Source organism: Channa argus, chromosome 10 (assembly GCF_033026475.1).
Source record: "Channa argus isolate prfri chromosome 10, Channa argus male v1.0, whole genome shotgun sequence".
In the NCBI taxonomy this organism is placed as follows: domain Eukaryota; kingdom Metazoa; phylum Chordata; class Actinopteri; order Anabantiformes; family Channidae; genus Channa; species Channa argus.
Genome location: NC_090206.1, coordinates 27,523,081 through 27,543,390, shown reverse-complemented (window position 1 = coordinate 27,543,390; position 20,310 = coordinate 27,523,081). Strand labels below are relative to the sequence as shown.

At 41.8% G+C, this 20,310-nt stretch overlaps 2 protein-coding genes across 3 annotated transcripts; both read left to right on the top strand.

The window, feature by feature from the left end:
- Nucleotides 1-132: 132 nt before the first annotated feature.
- On the top strand, nt 133-14,751 carry tgfbi (transforming growth factor, beta-induced). Its single transcript, XM_067519574.1, has 17 exons — nt 133-334; nt 698-796; nt 4,861-4,925; nt 5,729-5,886; nt 6,031-6,195; nt 6,398-6,544; nt 7,022-7,163; nt 7,269-7,481; nt 7,898-8,035; nt 8,401-8,543; nt 10,051-10,187; nt 10,285-10,415; nt 12,178-12,302; nt 12,385-12,487; nt 13,647-13,705; nt 13,783-13,807; nt 13,896-14,751. The coding sequence occupies exons 1-17, from the start codon at nt 222-224 to the stop codon at nt 13,955-13,957; spliced, it is 2,025 nt and encodes a 674-aa protein (XP_067375675.1). The 5' UTR covers nt 133-221; the 3' UTR covers nt 13,958-14,751.
- A 142-nt stretch (nt 14,752-14,893) lies between these two features.
- exosc3 (exosome component 3) lies at nt 14,894-19,931 on the top strand. 2 transcript variants are annotated; one of them, XM_067519577.1, is made up of 5 exons: nt 14,894-16,032; nt 16,158-16,493; nt 17,479-17,628; nt 18,269-18,420; nt 19,192-19,931. In XM_067519577.1, exons 2-5 carry the CDS (start codon nt 16,269-16,271, stop codon nt 19,397-19,399), a joined length of 735 nt encoding a protein of 244 aa, XP_067375678.1. In that variant the 5' UTR covers nt 14,894-16,032; nt 16,158-16,268; the 3' UTR covers nt 19,400-19,931. The 2 variants fall into 2 exon arrangements, with proteins under 2 accessions (XP_067375678.1, XP_067375677.1); XM_067519576.1 differs by having other exon boundaries at nt 14,894-16,493.
- The last annotated feature ends 379 nt before the right edge of the window (nt 19,932-20,310 follow it).

Here is a 20,310-nt window from a genome sequence, read left to right as displayed (position 1 = left end):
TTTATTAGAGTATTTCTACACTGCAGTGATGATGTTTGTACTTCAGTAAAAACTCCCCTCCGCCCCTCCCTTCCCCACGTACCGCCCCTCCCTTCCCCCCGTACCGCCCGGTCTATAAATAATGGGGGGACCGCGGGCTACAGAGAAGGGCGAAGAAGAAGAAGAAGAAGAAGAGAGGGGGAGTCGAGCCGCACAAGGATTTATTCTTTGTATCAGTGAAGATGAAGGTCTGCGTTCTGGTTTTGGGTCTATCCCTGGTTCTGACCCTGTGCGTGGCTCGGTCTCCGTACCAGGCGGTCCTGCAACACAGCCGGATCCGAGGACGCCTGCAGGGGTGAGTTAGCCCGGTAATCGGCTCAGGTCTTTATACAGTTTGGTTGCAGCAGATCCGGTTCCTGTATATTTCCTCAGTCCCGAACTGGGGCCATCGAAACGGTCTCAGATTAAGGTGGTTCTCCACAGACCTGCTCCACCTTCATTTTGAATTTAACGTGGAACCAGGTCAAACACAACCGTTTAAACAAAGATTTAAGGGATCCTCTAATGAAGTCAGTTTGGGTCTGAATGTCCCTCCGTTAAAATCGGATCTGCTTAGATTGATTAACATGATTTATTGTGATCAGTGAGCAGCTGTACCAATTGTCCCTGCATCTCTACTGTCTCAAAGTCTCTGATCCTCTGCTCTCTGCTCTTTCAGACCCAACGTTTGTGCCATGCTACAGGTACAAGGCACCGACAAAAAGTACTTCACCAACTGCAGACAGTGGTACCATCGCAAGATCTGTGGACAGCCCACGTGAGTTTGACCTCAGAACCTGCAGGTTACTGAGTTTGTTTTATTTCTGGATCTGTTTGTGAAGTCCCAGTGTGTGAGGAATGTCCTCTTGTCTTATATAATGTGAGGAGGACCATCAGGGTCAGTTAAGGGACACGTTCAGCGGTTTGTTCTCCTATTGCTTTCATCTGTAAAGAGTTCATCGTGTGCATGTAAAACCCGTCCAGTTAGGGTATCTTGTTTACAGGTGGTTCTGTGAAGATTCTTGTTGTTAGACTTGACAGGCTGAACTAACTTAGAACCACAGGCTCAGTCCAAATGATCCAGAGAGACTGGAGTGAGCTGATGTAAAGCTTTTTCCTTTGTCTCCTGCCTCCTACAGTTCAGCTTCACTCTGGCTCAATCTGAAGCAGTGTGTGCAGGAAACACCAATTCACCATCAGCTTTGTTTCTCTTGGTTATTTTGACCCATGTAAATTGTGTCGAGCTGGTTGAAAATCACTTCCCCTGTTACCTTGAAAATGTGAACTTGTGAAACAGGGTTATGTTTCCCTCTTCTTCCAGTGCATTATACTGCTGATACAACAGTAAAGTACTTGATGCAGCAGAGAAGAAAACGTGCTGTTAATGAGTCCATGGCAGCTCTGTCTCTCTCTGCAAGAGCTGAAACATGTTTCACTTCTTGTTTCAGTCCAGAGAGCTGAGGACAGATTCTGCATGTTGACAGTGAGCAGCAGAGGAAACTGGCTGTGAAATCCCAGAATCAACACATTCTTTAGTGAAACATGTCCTGCTGTGTGAGACGAGGAGAGAGCCTGTTTGTAAAAAGCAGAAATGACGTCTTTACATACTTATGATGAGTCAGAGTTTTTTCAAAGCAAGGACATTTAATCAGCTTTTAGTTCAAGTTTGTAAAATCAGAGCCAAATGAGACCTGATGTCTCATGGACTGGCACTCAGCCATCAGCAGGACATCATTTGTCTGAGTGGACACACTGACACATTCAGACGCACTGAGACAAACAGCAAAGCCATTGGCTCAGTACTGAGTTCTGAACCTGGATCTTGAGAGCTGCACTGAGACTGTGAGATGTGACACTAGAGGTTTTGAAGGAAATAGTTTTGTGTGTTTTATTTAAACCTGAGAACATTTTCCTCTTTGACTTCTGTTTCTCAGTAATGAATGAGCTGGACTCAGAATGAGAGCGTGGATTAGGTTGACTTCCTGTTGATAATCGAGCCTTCTCATTGGTTGATCAGTGCTTCTTGTTTCCTTGGAAACAGCTGCTTCAGCATTTTAACTGGAACTGTCAGAAATGATTCATCTGTTACTGCGGACACTGTTTACCTTATGTCCTCCCATCACTTAAATTTCCAGTTCCCTCTTCTAATTTTTCTCCTTCTCAGTTTCTTGTTTTTATGTCATTTAGTTTCAGTCTTTACATTTCTCCAGTCTTTCCTTTTAGTCCCCCCACCGCCCCAGGTAATAAACTGTGTCTCACTGATTCCACGGGATGTTGAAACCTATTCTTTCAGCTCCTTTCAGGAAATTGCTAAAAAAGAAGTGAGAGTTTCTGTAGGAAGTGAAACTGAAACCACACACACACACACACGTACGCACATAGACACACACATAGACATCCCCCCCCGCGCGAGTAATAGCGAGTCCAGTCCAGTCTGCTCTGCTTTTTCCCTCAGCTGTAAAGTAAATCTTTACCGCCATCGGTAGGTTGTTCCTCTGTGTGAGGACACTGTCCTCCTAGCAAACTGGGACTGAACACGAGGCCATCAAGTTTATTCAGACCATCAAAAGCAGCTAACGTTAAGGAAGCAGTGAACCACAACATTTGAACTGACCCCAAATCCAGCCATATGCTGGTACAGCTGTGTAATGGTGATGTCAGCCAACATTTTGGACTGCTGATTGCATGAGGGCTCTTGTTGATCCTGTGAGATGACAGGGACAGATGATGTATGTGGGGATTAAGGTTGGAGGTCAGAGGTCAGCATGGTGCAGCTGCAAATGTATAGTCTGGGAGTTTATGGTATTGTTGTTATATGGTTTATTATAGAGGAATGTGGCTTTAAAGCTGCTGAGTGTTCGAACAATGATGCCTGGGAGTAGACCTACTGTACTGATGTGGGTGTAAGCATTCATAAGTGTCTCAGATCACTGTGCTTTACTTTGAACCTTTCCTCACATGAAACTCTGCTGTCAGGGTGTTTCTAGGGGGGTTACTCATGGGCTCGACCACAGCGGAGGAATTACAGCGACAATTCTGTTTGGATTGTCACAACGCACATCTTTGTTTATGTGGCTAACAAAGAGAGCAGGGTTCCATCTGGTCTGCTAATCAGTGTGTTGTGTGTGTGCAGACTCCATCTGTTCATATTTTAGTGCTGATGTGATGAGAGGCTGCAGAGCTTTAGTTCGAGTAGAGAAGCTGCTGCAGACCGAGGTCCAGAAACCCGAGACCTGGATCAGAGTCAGACATCCTGGGTAGTTTTCATTCTTCAAAGAGAAGAAGACTGGAAACACTGTTATATTCAACCCTGATCAGATTAAAACATTAAAACCACCCAGACTGGGACTATGAGATCAGGATCTGGATAGAGAGAGTTCTGACGGTTGTATGGAAAGGAAACTTCCATTGGGTTGTGTTTAGAGTTTGATGTGTGATGCTGTGAGCTGAAAATGTTTCTGTGCAGCCAGTCTTTAATAGAGACTTCATGTGTTTTCTCTGTGAGAAACTCTTTAAATATTAATGATAAACCAAAATCTGAGCCTCAGCCTGGTGTTTTATTTTGTGACAAGGAAGTAGTTCCTGGTGGTTTGGTGTTTTTCCTGGCGCTGGGTGTCGGTGCCCATCAGGCATATGGTCTCTGAGGAAATGAGCTTTATGAGCCCAGACGGCCACATCTATAATAGAAGTCTCGACAGGAAGTCCCCCCCCCCACACACACACAGATTAATTACAGCCAGATGTTCTGAAGCTGGAGTGAAGCTTCAGTCTGTCAGTGAGATGATGAGGTTCAAAGTTCTGTCAGAGTGAGGTTTCAATGTGAAGCAGAAACAGCTTGTGATGGTAGAGCAACTAATATTCATCAGAAGGTCAAATCAGTTCATTTTAGTCAGAAACTACAGAAAAACACAAAAGGAAAGACGAGGCTAGAAAACACGAACGTGTCGTCCTGTAAAATCTGAATGAAGTGGTGGTTTGTAGCAGCAGGAAATGGCCAACAGGAATCAGCTGCAGTGGACATCACGTGTCATACAGTGTTTAGGTTGAGACAACGTCAATTACACTCTGCAGTTTGTCCCCTGAATAAGGTAAACAAAACTGTGAACCAAGGCCTGACTGAGACCTCTTGGTGTTTTCGGACAGATGTTTGGGACCTGATTCTGTGATACATTTTAGTGTCCGGTTCATGTGTGTTGAGGACAGGGACAAATGTACAGTATATAGACATTTAGGTTGGAGGACCTCGGTTTAAATTTCTCATTGGAGACTCCCGTTCACATAATGAGGTCCTGTCAGGAGTCCAGCAGCACTGTCGTCCATAACTCGTCTGATCCAGAAGTGACTGTAGCTCCTCACAACAGCTCTTGATGCTGGGACGTTCTGTGTGAGACAGACAAATACACCAACAAGAACTCGCCATTATGTTCAGGGTCTGTTGTTGGACAGTCACAGTAGAAAGGATGTATGCTGTTATGAGTCCAGCTCAGCGGAGTCCTCCAGATGATTCTGTCCAGACATTTTGACTCTAAGCAATATTTTTGGATCATTAAGTCCTGTTCAGTTTCAGATAAAGCACAGCATTATGGGAATTTCTGTTTCTGTGACCACATACATAACTTTATTAGCATCATTACTCTTAGAAAGGAATTCATGTGCCTCCTGCCGTGGGAATATTAAAGTTACGAGGATCCGGGGTGGAAACAGAGACTCTTGTAGAAGAACAGTGAGTATTTCCCCCTCAGGCAGAACAGAGTTGGAACAGGTCAGACACATAAAACAGGACAGGAAGTGTTTATGATGCTCAGTAGAATAAATGTCTCCTCACCTCTTTTATTTCTGCAGGGTGATCACCTACGAGTGCTGTCCTGGTTATGAGAGGATTCCTGGAGAGAAGGGGTGTCCTGCCGGTACGACCTCTGACCCCCCAAGCACAAAACACAACAAACAAGACAACTAGTGTAATATTGGGTTCACACTACCTGATATGAGTCTGACAAGAGACATCAGGGTTGACCATGGTTTCATTTCTCTATGTCCTTTTTTTTCATGTGATGAACACCATATAGGACATATAACCATTTGTGTCATGTCTCCAGTCCACTAATGTTACTCCTTATAAAGTTTCTCCTTTTTGGGTCTGCTAGACATCTGTTCATTCAAGTCTTTGGCCTGTGTAACAGGACTTGTTGAGACAAATTAGAGTAAGTTAGTCACAGTCTGGTAAATCTGTCAGAAAGTCAAAAAGAGGGTAATCTGTCTCTAGCTGTGTCCTCATATATCAGGCTGCTTTCATCATCCAGACCAAAAACATCAGTATACAGAGTAGAAGTTCCGTTTATTCTTTAACCCCAACCACTTACTGATACACAAAAGGAGCAATGACATTTCCCCCGACAGTCTGAGGGACAGTTCCCACACCACAGCTAAACCTCGAGGCATCCCAAATTAGACCTCCAGGGTTTTTTGTGTCGTGCAACACTAACAATAGAAACAATGAGAGCTTTAATCCATCATGAGGAGCACTGTTGAAATATTTTTGTTCCAAGGACTGCCTCATGAAAAGTCTTGCACTTTGGAACACTTAAAAGAGGATCTGAGAACACAAAAAGCAGACTTTGCCACTGTGACCTTCACTTTTAACCACCTGTTTTGTTGTAGCCGGGGCATGTGTTGTGTCTCAGTGTGTGTTTGTGTGTCTGTGTGGTTGCAGCTCTGCCTCTTGTGAACATCTACAACACTCTGGGCGTGGTTGGGGCCTCCACCACTCAGGTGTACTCTGATCGAGCTAAACTGAGGGACGAGATCGAAGGTCCAGGAAGCTTCACCTTCTTTGCCCCGAGCAACCAGGCCTGGGCTGCCTTGCCTGCAGTCAGTACCACGAACACCCATCACAGCACCACATGTTGATTCATTCACTGCTTAAAATAGTCCCCAAGGACAGCCCTCTGTCCTCCTATCTGTGTAAAGACACACTGCCATGAGGAGCCTGCTGACTTTGTTGTCATGATGCAGGAGATCCTGGATGCTCTGGTGAGCAACGTGAACATTGAACTGCTGAATGCACTTCATTACCACATGGTGAACCGCAGGCTGACCTCTGAGGAGCTGAAACATGGATCCTCCTTCTCCTCCATGTACCAGGACTTCCCCGTCCACATCCACCACTACAGCAATGGGGTTTGTAACACACTGCAAATTCCTCACCACATCAACATGGTCAGTGACACACTGCAGTACACGATCACACATTGTGCTCCTCATATTCTCTAATGGAGCATTTACTCATGATAAAGTCTGCAGAGCCACACCATAAACATATGCAGTGAACAGTTAGTGTGTTTGTGTGTGTGTTAACAGCCCCCTCTCGTTCTCATCACAGGTTGTGACTGTGAACTGTGCTCGGCTGATTAAACCCGACCAACACGCCACCAACGGCATCGTGCACGTGGTTGACCGCGTGATCACTGCTATCTCCAACAATGTGCAATCGATCATCGAAATCGACGAAAACCTGGAGACACTCCGTGTGAGTAAATAGATAGAGTCTGAGAACATTGATACACATGATGCTTTTAGTGACAGAGTTTACATGCACTTCAGTAACAGGGGTACCTGAGGAAATCCGCTTTCTTGGGTAATCAGGGAACCGTGTTTAAATGCATGCTTATTTTAAAGCCTGGCTCACATTTGACCTGTATAGTGACAGAAAATGCTGCTTTCTGACTTTTTTTTCTACGAGGTACTTTGTGTTAGTTACATTTTTTGTCAGACTGTTTTAAAAATGAGGCGTCACTCAGTTAATGATCTCTTTTTTTTGTTCATTTGTTCACTTAGCTGCTTGTTCCAGTCTGCTGCAGTTGGAGAAAGCAGATTAAAACACTGTTCTCATGCAGAAATCTCCCTAATCCCACTCCCAGATTTCAGAAACCACCTTTCCTGTTTAAGTAATGTAAAGTAGTTACTAAAGCAAACTCTCTGAGTGACTGTCTCTGCCTTTCTTCAGACGGCAATCGCTGCTGCAGGTCTCACCACCATTCTGGAGAGCGAGGGACAGTACACTGTCTTCGCTCCCACCAACGAGGCCTTCGAGAAGATACCTCAGGAAACCCTGAACAGGATCCTGGGAGACCCAGTGGCTCTGACAGGTGACCAGCAGGAGGAGTTCTGGTCCTCACTGCATTAAGTGCCGACAACTATCTGTCTCTGTATTTGTCCTTTTATCCTATTTGTCTTTGTCCCCAACCCCCCAGACCTGCTGAACTACCACATCCTGAAACAGATGCAGTGTGCCGAGTCGATCGTGTCAGGTTCTCCGATGGAGACTCGGCAGGGAACAGTGCTGGAGGTCGGCTGTGACGGGGACCAGATGACCCTGAACGGGAAGGCCATCATCACCAAGAAAGACCAGCTGGGAACCAATGGAGTGGTCCACTACATCAACGAGCTACTCATCCCTGACTCTGGTACTAATACTGAGGTTAATACAACTAATACTGCTGCTCCTGCATCCAATACTGACTACTACTGAACCTAATACTGAAGATACTAATCTGAAAACGACAAAACTACATTAAATTAACCAAAAGAAAAGTCGTCTGCTCCTCCTTCACTCAGGTACTAATACTACTAACACTGCTGTCTCTGCAGCTAATGCTATCTAATAATGGCATCTGGGCATGTGTACAACGTTAATACTGGTGTCAGTTCAATTCCAGAGTTTTAGTACTGATATGGAGTTTAAATTCCTATTAGTTTCTTTAAATTACAGTTTGTGTTGTGATCTAAGCTCACCTGAGCAAGAGGATTAAAAGATCAAAACTATCAGTGTCACGGTGATTTTTTTGATGTTGATTTTTTTTAAAAAAAAAATGTTTTTCAGCTAAAACTCTCCTGGAGCTCGCTGAAGGTTCATCTGTTGCAACGGCAAGCAGACTGTTTGTTGAGGCCGGGCTAAGGCCCCACCTGACAGGTTTAGAGGCTCTGACCATGCTGGCTCCTCTGGACAATGCCTTCAAAGGTAACACATGGTTTACACCAATCAGTCACAACATTAATACAACCTGCTAGTTTTATATATAATATCATTATATATAAGAATATAATGAAGTAACAAGTGCTGATGGAACATAATGCCATAACCACTTGTCAGTAAAAAAGGGGTTAAAATCAGCTTCACCTTTACCAAAAGTTAATTTTTAATAATTACTGTACATGCTTTACCAAACTTACCATAATCAGTACTGAATATTGAATATTGTTGCTGTTTTCTCAGACAGATTAAAGGAGTGTGGACAAATGTACTGGGTGGCCTGCCTGATCAGTGTATGCAATAGCTTCCTTGTGGCTCTCATGAGTAGTTTACCTGAACTTTACCTGTTAAAGGTAACCTGGTGATGACCCCTGACCTGAGGAAGCTGATGATCAACCACATCCTCAAGGAGCAGCTATCCTCTATGTCACTGTATCACGGACAGGAGCTGGAGACTCTAGGAGGCCTCAAACTGCGAGTCTTCGTCTACAGAAACGTAAGAAAGAACCAGATTCGTTCCTTCACTAGTTGGTTTGTAGGGAGGGTTTTCATGTAGCCATCGTTCACTGCTGGCTTACTTTCTGGGTTGTGGCTCCATGGATCCACTACTTTGGTCCAGACATTATGAGCCTATGCACGGTGCAGCAGCTACAACACATAACAACTTAGTTATGATGTGATATAGAAAATCCTGTAACTAAATGCTCATGTGTTGTGGTTTTATATTTGGTGACAGTCAAGAAGCAGCTTGTTAATCTTTTCCTGACAAGAGAAAAAAAACTGTGGTTTTCATCATTGACTCTTGTAAAAACTTCTTCTTGGATTTATAGTTTTATCCCTTATTTCATCTTTTAGTTGGACTGTGACAGAGTTTGGAACGTGAATCAGGTGTTAACCCACAGTTTGGGATTCTGTTGCAGGGCGAAATGAGTCTTCATTGGCCGTAAAGAATGTTCCTGTGTTCTTCTTTCGTGAGGTCACTGAGTTTAAATCTGCTTTTCATTAATAACTTCAGCACATAGATCTAACCCAGAGCAATTTCGAGAGGAAATGCGAACCTCAGTTTGATTTGATCATTGAGGTTAGTCATGCATCTGGGAAAAAATACTGAATTATTTATTTTTAAGCGATTTTTCAAATGCACTGTGGTTCTCTTACTTAAACAGCTTGAGATGGACCTTCCTGTTCTGACTACTCCCAGATGATGCTGATGTTGCTTCATATGAAATCTCAGAACAAATGGACACAAGTGGAAAACTGAACCCATAGTTTTTCGCTTCTTACGGCTGCTAAGTCGTTCTAGACAGTGTTTCAGCTGCAGAAAGTGTTTGTGATAGAACAACTTCTGTCAGGGACATAAGGCTAAACACAGAAGCAGACTGTGGGATGAGTTTCTGAATATCTCAAGGCAAACTAGTAACCACAAGGGCTCAACAAACTGTCAGAACAGGACCATCAATGTAATCTTGTTTGTTCAATGACCGATTTTACCTGCAGGACCAAAACAGATCGATCTGTCTTTAATGGACATTGATTTAGAAGGAAATCCTCTGTGTTTTGTTTTTCTGTATTTAATATTTTATTTAAACTCAGCTACAACAATGAACATCCTCTGTTCAAATGGAGAGTGAGGAAGTTCACACAAACTAGTTTTACATTAAATTACAGTGGTCAGACGGACTTTAGCTCCAGTTCCATTGCATTTGACGGATTCTACTGGAGATTTCTTACAGTGCATACATCCTAAATTTAGGACGGACAAATTGTCCAAGGAATAAACAGGATTTTCTGAATGAAACCTGGTGCAGTTTTTCTTCAGTAGTTTTAGAAGTGAGTTGTGTAGAAGTTGTCAAAGCCTACAAGAGAAGAGAAACTCATTCTGTCTTTGTCTGGACCTCACAATGTGTCCCAGATGTCTTTCACCATATTGAGCAACAGGAGATAAAACCTGCAGGACTTGTTGTACCCAAGTTCTCTTAGCTTTTTTATTCTTCTGTCTGTAGAACCTCTGCATTGAAAACGCTTGCATCGCTGCCCATGACAAGACTGGACGCTACTCCTCCCTTTTCACTGTAAACAAAGTCCTGACACCACCGATGGGAACCATCATGGACGTCCTGAAGGCGGATGACCGCTTCAGGTGACGACGCTAATTGCAAATTGGGTGAAATGGGGTAGTGAACCATCCCTCCCTCCAACAGAGGCGTAAGAAACAAACTACTCTTATGTTTTTGCAGTGGCCTAGTTGATGCTATACAGACTGCAGGGATGACAGAGCTGTTGAACCAGCAGGGGGCACTCACCTTCTTCGCACCCACCAACGACGCTTTCAATGCGCTACCTCCATCTGAGCTCAGTAAACTGCTGGGTGAGTAAAAAAGAAATACCTGACTGCTATAAAGCTACAAGAAATATAGTAATGACGATTATTTTTTCAGAAATCTAAAGTTTTTGACAGATGTTCATAAAGAAGTGGATGATAGCAAAGTTTGTATGGTGTCTGTGTAACACTTCAGTGTGAAGCCAGGTCAGATAATCATGTGAAGGTTTGCAGTGGAATCTGTAAAGAGGTTTAGTCATATCAAAAGCCCAGTAGTAGTTTTTGGAATCTGAAGATCAGCTTCTCCTAATATTGGCAGGTTTGTTGCTCCAAAAAATTTGTTTAGCTCTTGATTAAGAGCTTATTATAACAATTTATTGAGAGAAACTGGAATATGCTGAAAAAGATAAATTTTTAATTGATCATGCTTGTATAATCGTGAGAAGTAGAGGGGATCAGTACCAAGAAACAGATCCCTGGTGACAATAACCCGAATCCTGCTGACAATGTCTTGAAGAGGAATGTAGACCAGCATAAAATAATTCACCTTTCTAAAGATTCGTTTTGTAGCCTGACACATGACCAAACTAATGCAGAAGAGACAGAACTGAGGGGAGAGAAGATAAGAGGACCTGAGACATATAGGAGGAGATCATCTGTGTAAAGTGATTGTGATCGTTTTGTCACTGTCATGGCAGCAGATCCAGATAGCTAAAGCTCTATGGCTAAGGACTAACAGCTAATAATGGGGGACAGACCAACTCTTTGACGTGTCTTTTGTTGAGGAGGAAAGGGCTGTAACAAAAATGCCATCGGTGAGGAAAACCAGTACCTTACATTCCACAGTAAAACTTCATAAAGGGTCCATGTAATCGAGGTGATGAAAAGCTGTCCGACTAATATGAAACTAAGCTCCGGTTCTGGGGAAAAACGTGATGAATTCTACAGAGAAGTCAGAGCGACTGGAAGTAAGTAAACAGTTCATAAGCCCTTGTCTACAGTCTGACCATGTGAGGGGAGGACGAAGCTGCTGGGAAGTATCAAACGTACAAAAGAACTTGATTGAATAGCTCAGTGTTGGTTTGCTCCTTGTTTGGTCTGAACATCCAATTTATATGACTCACAGCCAGAACCTGCTGTTATATAAACTGTGAGCTGCTGTTTACATGTTGGCAGTTCCACTTTCAGCCTAATAAAGACATTAGGACAGAGTCTGGTCTTAACCATCACAGAAACTCAGGGGGAAACCCAGACTCCGCAGTCTTGTCTGTGGTTCAGGAAAAAAACCTCTGCAGGAGACATGGTTGTGCTTAAATGACATCACTGTAAACTGTCCTGTGTTTTCTGCTCCCATGCCTGGACAATCTGTCCCCCCACTGCACAGTTTCTGGCTGGTCTGAGGAGCAGGTTCAGCCAGAGACGATCACTGCCAAATGTTCCACAGAGCTCCATTAAAATGTACAACCCGTCCCCCTATTACAAGGGGGTGGGGGAATGGACCTGAAACTGGACTTGGGTCATGAAACACTTCTGACACCTGAATTATGTTATGTTCTAAATGGTCAGAATGCTGTTTTTGAGATTTTCCTTTAGTGTAGTAACATTAATAATTTGGTTAATAATATTTAATAATCATAATAATCTGGCATTAATGTTTCTAGTTATAATTTTTTCCTGTAATTTCCTGATGCTTAATGTGAGGATATGTTTAGTCAGTGATGTTACTTCTGAATTAAGAAATGTTTCTGAAACTCTAATTTTTCAAAAGTAAAAATATGAACACAACTGTCTCTCACCTGTTGCATACCAGGTGACCATCAGCAGCTGTCTGCTCTGCTCAGGCATCACTTGGGGGAGGGGATACTGGTGAGTGGAGGAGTGGGATCTCACACCAGATTCAACCCTCTGCAGGGGGAGAAGCTGGAGCTCGGCGTGGTCAGTCCTCTCCTCCATTTCAGTAACTAACACTCAGTAACATTACTTGGTGCTGATGAAAGCTCTCCTGTCTGTGTCTCAGCGTAACTACACAGTCTATGTCAACAAGATCCCTGTGGTGGATGCAGACCTGATGGCTACAAATGGGGTCGTCCATGCCGTCAACAACATCATCAAACCTTTGCGTGAGTATCAGGTTATATGTTAATATGCTGCATTATATCTGTTAGCGAAAATAGTTTACAGAGTCCCACAAAGGTCCATCTTAGGACCAACTTGTACATGTATCATACATGTGCTGCTTACACTCATCTGAATGTGTCCCTGTCCTGTGATCATTTAAACCACATAAATACATTAGTGAGCTGTACTAATGTTTTCAGGAGCTATATTTCTCACATCATTCTCATCTTTGAAAACATATCAGTGCACAAATAAAGCGGCTTTCTATGACTCACAGAAAATATCCAGGTTTAAAAGCTTCACCTCTCAAGCAGACTCTTACAAACTGGTCCATACCTTCATCCCAAGTAGACTGCATAATGCTCTTTTTGCTAGACCATCTTAAGGTGAACTTCCTCTGCTCTCATTCAGAAAGCAGCAGCCTGAGTTCTTACACCAACATGCACCCATTTTAGTCCAGTTCTTGAATCTCTTCCCTTGCTCCCAGTACAACAGAGAATTAAACTTTTTTACTGCTGCTCTTTAAACACCCAATGATTCATATTAGTGACCTTATCTGGACTAGAATCCAGTCAGACCACACAGATCATGTTGTAGTCGTCTTCTAACCGAAACCAGAATGACATGCAGGACTTCAGAAGGTCCTGTTCTCTGGAATAAACTGAAAGTCATCAGTGCTTCAAATATTTAAAAAAGTTTCAGACTTTGGTATGTAACTGTTCTGTGTGTTGTATAGTTTTTTTTTTTTTTTTTTATATGCCATGGCCTTTTTTTTTTTTTCAGCTCTGTAATTTCATCTTTGACTTTTTATGAAGTTGATTGGACTGATCAGATTTTATAATCAGCTGATCAGTTTGTTTTTATGACAAGAACCCGTTTGAATCACCACCATGTATGAAAAGTGTTACATCTGTAAAATTGACATAGGACATAGATTAGATCTGGACTGGTCCTGTCAGACTGTGGACAAACAGAGTTTCACAAATTAAGTTACCAACTGTTCACCTAAGTCACTACAAAATCACCTGAAAGCAGTTGAGATAAGTTCCAGACTTCACAGATTTACAAAAAAAAACCCAAAAATTCCCCCTGGAACAAGCACTAGGTGACACTGGAGAGGAGAAGGTGCCTTTAACGATGTGTCCTGTTGTGTCCATGCAGCTCCGAAAGAACAGGCGGACGGACCTGGTGCTTCTCTGGGATCAGCCTCAGTGTCCAGGGTAAGAGACACACAAATGTTCCAGACACATTAGAATTGTATAGAAAGATTAACAAACGTCCTCTTTGTGTCTCACAGTCTGACTCGCGGAGCTTCAGGGATGGTCAGTGGCTCTGAAATATTACAAATACCATAAATGACCAATAGTGAGAGGAAGCTGAAGGTTTTACGCTGTATCTTTGTGTGTTTAGACAATCTCTTCCAGAAAGTGATCAAGAGCCGTTCCAGCAAGACGCTGAACTTCAGTCAGTGAAACCACACACATCCAACCCAAAGGAGAAGAGCACAACAGGTTCTCATCCTCAAGGGTCAAAGTCACAAATATTAAAGGAAGAATCCCCTGAAATCCTCAGACACTGCTGCTGTTTATTTCACAGTCCTGGACATATAACGAGTTGCTTTCTCCTGGGATGTCCAAAAAAACCCACAGATACATTTTTCTCTTTAGTCCCTGAACTGAGTTTCAGTACAGCAGCATTAGTAGAAAGTAACTAAGTACATTTACGTAAGTATTGTACATCATGGAGTATTTCTACACTGATATATTGGTAATTAGAGGCTTAAATACTTTCTGCCATTCTGCTGACGCTTGAACAGTGAGTTCATCTGGGTTTTAGGGGTGAAAATAAAGCGTTTTGATTGTTTACACTATGAGCTGTTGAAAAGCATTCTGGGAAATGTAGGCAAGCACCACCCGAGGCAAGTGGACATAACAAATGAGAGCTAAGCTAGCCACTCTCCCAGGGCGTCAGATAGTGACGTCTCACATTCACACATGGTAACCTTTCACATCAGCTTGCTACAGTCAAGACCTCTGATTGGTCAGAAAGAGAAGCTTTGCTCACAAGAGGAGAAAATGTCTGTGTGATCGAATGCGTTGATCGCTCCTCTCCAAATTAGCAGAAGCCATGGAGATTTTTCTGTGAAATATTCTAAAGTGGGCTCTGAAAGGTTGAAACAGTGTAAAGGATCTTTGGGGGACTTCTTGTGTTTTCAGTTTGTGACAAAAAGGAAAAACTGTTGGTAATAAAGTTTGTTTGTTTTTTGTTTGTTTGGTTTGATTTGGAAAAAAAAGTTTAGTATGTTTATATATATATAAAAAAAAAAAAGCTATTTTAAGTTTACATGTTTAAAACTTTTTAGAATTGTCTGCATTGAATCAGACATATTTTTTTTTCAGGATGTTTGTTTTATAAAATAAACTGAGCTGTGAGGAGGGAAAACTGTATTTTAGTTCAAAGACTTAACATCTGTAAATTGTACTTGATATTTAAAAGTAGCAGTTTTGCAACTTCATGGGAAATATGAGAAGGAACTGGTAAAATGAAAAAGTAACAAAAATATTCTTATTCTAAGTGCAGAAACCAGAGCTCCTATATGTGTTCACTTTACTTTGATTATGCTCAGCAGTAGAGTTTAATTTCTTCTCTGCTCATCTCCTGCAGCAGTATGAACCTTCAGTTTATTCATGATCATTAATGATGGACAGCTGCAGTTTCCTGCAGAACAACGGTGACTGAGAACTGGCAACATGATAGCTGGTGTGATGGCAAAAAGTTGTTTTCACCTTTACAGAGCAGGAAGTCAGTTTGTTTTACTGTGAACCCTGCAGCTGATTAATGGTTATTTTTGTTTAATCTGCTGTTGACTTTCTTCACTGATAAATAGTTTTATTTATAAAAAATGTAAAATGGTAAAAAAAAAGGATTGACAGTGTTTCAATATAAACTTATTATAAGGCAGGAAATTGTTAGATTTAGAAAAAATGGAAACATTCAAATATTGTAGTAGAATGTATTCATTTACTTTAAAAAATTCTAGTATTCATTTACTTTAAAAAAATTCCTGGCAGTCAGTGGAGCTGAAACAGACATAGAATTTTATCCTATGGTGATTTGAATCTAAAATATGAATGTGTAAAGTAACTGCAGCTGTAAGAAATGTAGTAGGACTGGAATAAAAAGTAGCACAAAAGTACCTCAAATGTGTACAAATAAACAGTCCTTGGTCTGATTTGGTTATTTTAATGTTAAAATTATTTTGTTGTTGCTCCTGGGTTAAAATCTAATCTGTGTGATGATTATGGAAAAGCTGTAAATACAGTGAGAGCGCCGCCTGATGCACACAGCAGCACATCACAGCTAAATCCGCCACTTCTTCATCGCTGCTGCCATCTTCCCGACTCATTCTCCTCCTACACTTTCTTTGTATTCTATTGGTCAGGATGGAGATCCGGCGTAAAAACTGTGCCGAAACAACATGCTGACTAAATTCACAGGTTAAACCGAAAGGACAATCAGTCCACACAAAGTCCTCAGTGTTGGGCAGGTCATTCTTCTAATATATCATTTAAACTCACTAATAGTTCTTGCATATCAAACCATTAATTTATTTTCATTTTGTTTCGTCTCTTCTGCAGCTTAATATCACATGTTCAACTGTGTCTCATCTAGGAACCATACATTTAGATGTTTGATTCTCCGGGACGCTACGGATTGACGGTTCCGTTTCGTGTGTGTCACAATTATTTCGTTCCGCCGAACACCAACAACACGTGAGTCGCGATGTTTTCCAGCCTTAAGAAGAAAGTCGGGGAGGTTTTGTTACCGGGAGATGAGTTCTCTTATGACACCGACGACACCATCTCTCTGACGGAGCACGTTAAACCGGAGAAGGTGGTCTGTGGGCCGGGCCTGAGGCGAAGCGGAGACCGGCTGCTGGTGTGTAAAAGCGGCGTCCTGCGGCACAAGCAGCCCAACATGTTCTGGATCGACTCCCAGCAGAGAAGGGTGAGATGCAATTCAATGGAACCGGCTTCAGCATTTTCCTGTAAAATCTGTGATTAACAGTAGGTTTATTAAGACTGCGTTTACAAAATATTTTAAGACTTTTCTGTCAGTACAAATGTTAAATGTAAAATTAAGGATATTTATAAAGTTTCGAGTGAAATTACAGAATGCACCTAACCTGCAATATAACGTTTACAGGTGAACTTAATTTGACCTTCTCTAAACCTTTGATTTCACATGTCCAACTGTTTAGCGTTTCAGTCCTTGTTGCATAAGATGCTGTTCTCTAAAAAGGTGATTAACCACGAAAATCACAGCTGATTCGCTAAATGATTTTGTTCAATGACAATTTGTATTTAAACTATCCTCTTCACTAGGCTGTACATGACAAGTTATTGAGACATTGACATTTTTTGCTGTTGTATAGCCACCACTGCTGTTACCGTTTGTTTCAATAAATTGATTAAGATGAACAAATTACCATTGCATGCTTCTACTTAAATAAATTATTTTCATGATGTAATATCAATGTAGAATGACATTTTTACATTTTCCATAAATTTCACCCAAAAGTCGTATATCTCTTAACTTTAGACCGAATTAATCTCTTAGGAATAGTTACGGCTTGATCTTATTTTTATCAAGTTCTTTCTCAGCTTTGCTGTTTCATCTGTCAGCTAAAGTCATATCTGAATTCATTCATATCTGTTTGAAACTCAGAAAGGTGATATTTATTTATTAGTAATTTTGTTTATTATTAAGCTCAAAGTGGGTAGTGGAGTTGTACTCGAGTTAAAATGAATAAGGGAGAACCACCTCTTCTTATAATGGTGAACGTTACTTTAGCTGAAGCAAATGTGGTTGAATGCATTTGTTACCAAACGATTCTGCAAATGTGAAGTGTAAAAAAGAGGATATTTTAAAACTGAAGTGGACCTGACACAGAGGACAATTGCTGGAGCTATGTCTGTTCCTCTGTCCTCAGTATGTCCCTGCCAAAGGAGAAACAGTCATTGGCATCATTGCTGCTAAGGCTGGAGATGTCTTCAAGGTGGACTTTGGAGGAAGTGAGCAGGCGTCTTTGTCCTACCTGGCATTTGAGGGGGCCACCAAAAGGAACAGACCCAATGTCCAGGTGAGAGAGTGAGGACAGGGTCCAATTGGTTTATTGTGTGTAAGATAATTCTGCAAGTGTCAAAGACCTTCACAACCACAAGTCAGGTACCAGTGGTTAGTTCAGAACAGCAATTAGCAGATACAGGTTGGAATCATTTACATTACATTTACATTTAGTCATTTAGCAGACGCTTTTATCCAAAGCGACTTACAAGTGAGGTACAAGGCAGCAAAAATCTAAGTCAATTACAGTGTTGGTCTTTGATTAGTCACATTATTTTATTTATCAAAAGTTCTCAGTATGCCTTTTACATGTGTCTGATTATTTGTAATCTGTTCTAAATAATGCGATTGAGGACCAGGGTCAGCATGGCCACTCTGAGCAGTCTGCAGCTACACAGCAACATGTCCTGCACTGGGTGAAAAGTAGTAGAAGCATACAAACTGAGTGCCATCACACACACCTATTGTGCAGCTTTGTGACTGATACAAGTTAAGGAAGAGATGCTCTCCATCCCTTAGCTACACCTTTGGTGCTCTAAATAAATCTGCGTTGCTTTGTAGAATATGTTAGGTCTGAGATGTCACGGTATTGTAGACTTCCCTCCAGTGGGGGACCTGCTGTTTAACCTCTCACTATATGTGTGTTACCTGCACAGGTGGGGGACCTGGTCTTTGCTCAGTTCACCATAGCTAACAAGGACATGGAACCAGAGCTTGTCTGCATCGACAGTTCGGGGCGAGCCAATGGGATGGGGGTGTTTGGAGGAGGAGGTCTACTCTTCAAGGTCTCTCTTGGCCTTGTAAGAAGGTAGCTAAGCTGCTCGTTAACACACCTCACATTTGATAAATCTAAAAAAGATTTTGCAATTTTAAATCAGAAGTTCCTACATTCAACATGTAGAGAAGTAAAGCTGGTCCAGAAAAACTTTAATTGTTGATTCGGTGTTGTTCCTAAAGTAAAGTTGCATTACAACATGTTGGAGCACAAACACTGAGGTAAAATAATGTGGAACATACTGACCACTTTATTAGGTACATGTTTACATAACATTTGCGTGTATACTGGGCTCAAAGTTAGCGCCGCACTGAACTCTTTATATTCAGATGTTCCTAATATTCTGAACTCCCCATCTATGTAAATACATAGCAAGCGGTAACTATGGGCTGAATGTTATAAATTTAGAAAGGTAAGAAAAGTAATGTGTAGTAAATAATTCGATATCAAAGAAATGGTAAACCCATCAACATCAAACCCATCATTAAAGTTACAGATCAGTTTTTGCAGGACTCTGAGAAAATGACTCCTTCACAATCTGCTATGAATAAACTAGAGGAGTTTTTCTCTGCTTTGCTCCTGTAGGTGACTTATTAGCTGCAAAAATGTCAAGAAGCAGCTCAGTTCAGTGATATTGGTTCCCTGAATCAATGAATGACAGGCCAAATGAATCATGCTGTTGGGGATGGACCAAATCTAAGCTTCAGTGTCTATATTTAGTCTGAGGACCTCATGTTACTTTATGTACTCACAGTAGTGTAATAACTGGTATTGATTAGGGTGTCCACTCCTCCCTCCCATCAGACTGCTGTCCCCTAACAGCGAGATCCATTCTGACCTTGATCAGATGTTCCCCTGTGAGTTGGTGGTGGGGATGAACGGTCGAGTGTGGGTCAAGTCCTCCAGTGTCCAGCAGACACTGATCATCGCAAACCTGCTGCAGAGCTGCGACACCATGACGGGCCCCCAGAGGCAGGAGCTGTTCAGGAGGGTCCAAACAGGGGCGCTGTAGAGACCAGCAAGGTGCTAGTGACAAAGCTCCATCCACAAGATCACATGTTGGACAAGGACCAGATGTCACCGTTTGTCTCTTTCTTCCATCAGTGGATGCTAATAGACGCTGTTGGCTTTGCGCTGGGACACGTTTATTCGGTTTGAGTCACACATTGACAAATGCTTGTTAACAGGAAAATGAGAGAAGACTTCTCTGCAAAAACTGTTTGTGTTTGTAACCGGGTTTCTGTTGCTGAAACTACAGGTGGCGTCTGGATTCTGTTGCATTCAGGTCTATACAAATGAATGTTTTAGTGTAAAAGTCTCCACAGTCCTTGAGTCTGAAGACCTGTTAGACTTCTTCTGTTCTTTGCATGTGAAACTGATTTATTATGAAAATCACTGATGTCATTTACATTTGTAATAACACCGGTTTCATTACTAAGCGTCTGAGTTAAAACCATTTGAAGAACAGAAGGATGAATTAGCAGTTAAAAATGAGGAAAGATACCAGAGAACAAAAGTAATAAAAACGGACTGAAAACTGCAAATCATCATGGATGTTCAATTGATGTAAGGTTTCTTTGTGAAAAACCTGTATTTACACAAATGTCTTCCACATTTCTGAAACTTCTCAGCAGAATCATAAGAGCACAGATTTGTGAAACAGGTTTTGCCTGAAGCACATTAGTTGCAGCAGGTGTGATTGAGAAAGGACACATCCAATAGCTTAACCTGGTTCATTTTTATGTTTGTCTGCATGTTAGAAATGTGGCAAACATTTGTCAAAAGTTGCCGAAAACACAAAAGTTGGCTCCAATATGCTCAAAATCATATATGAGCAACAGAAGTTTTGGGAATTCTGTTCTGTAAAGCGACAAAAACAAATCTACAGTGAGGCATATTGGTGGATCAGTGGTGCTCTTCATT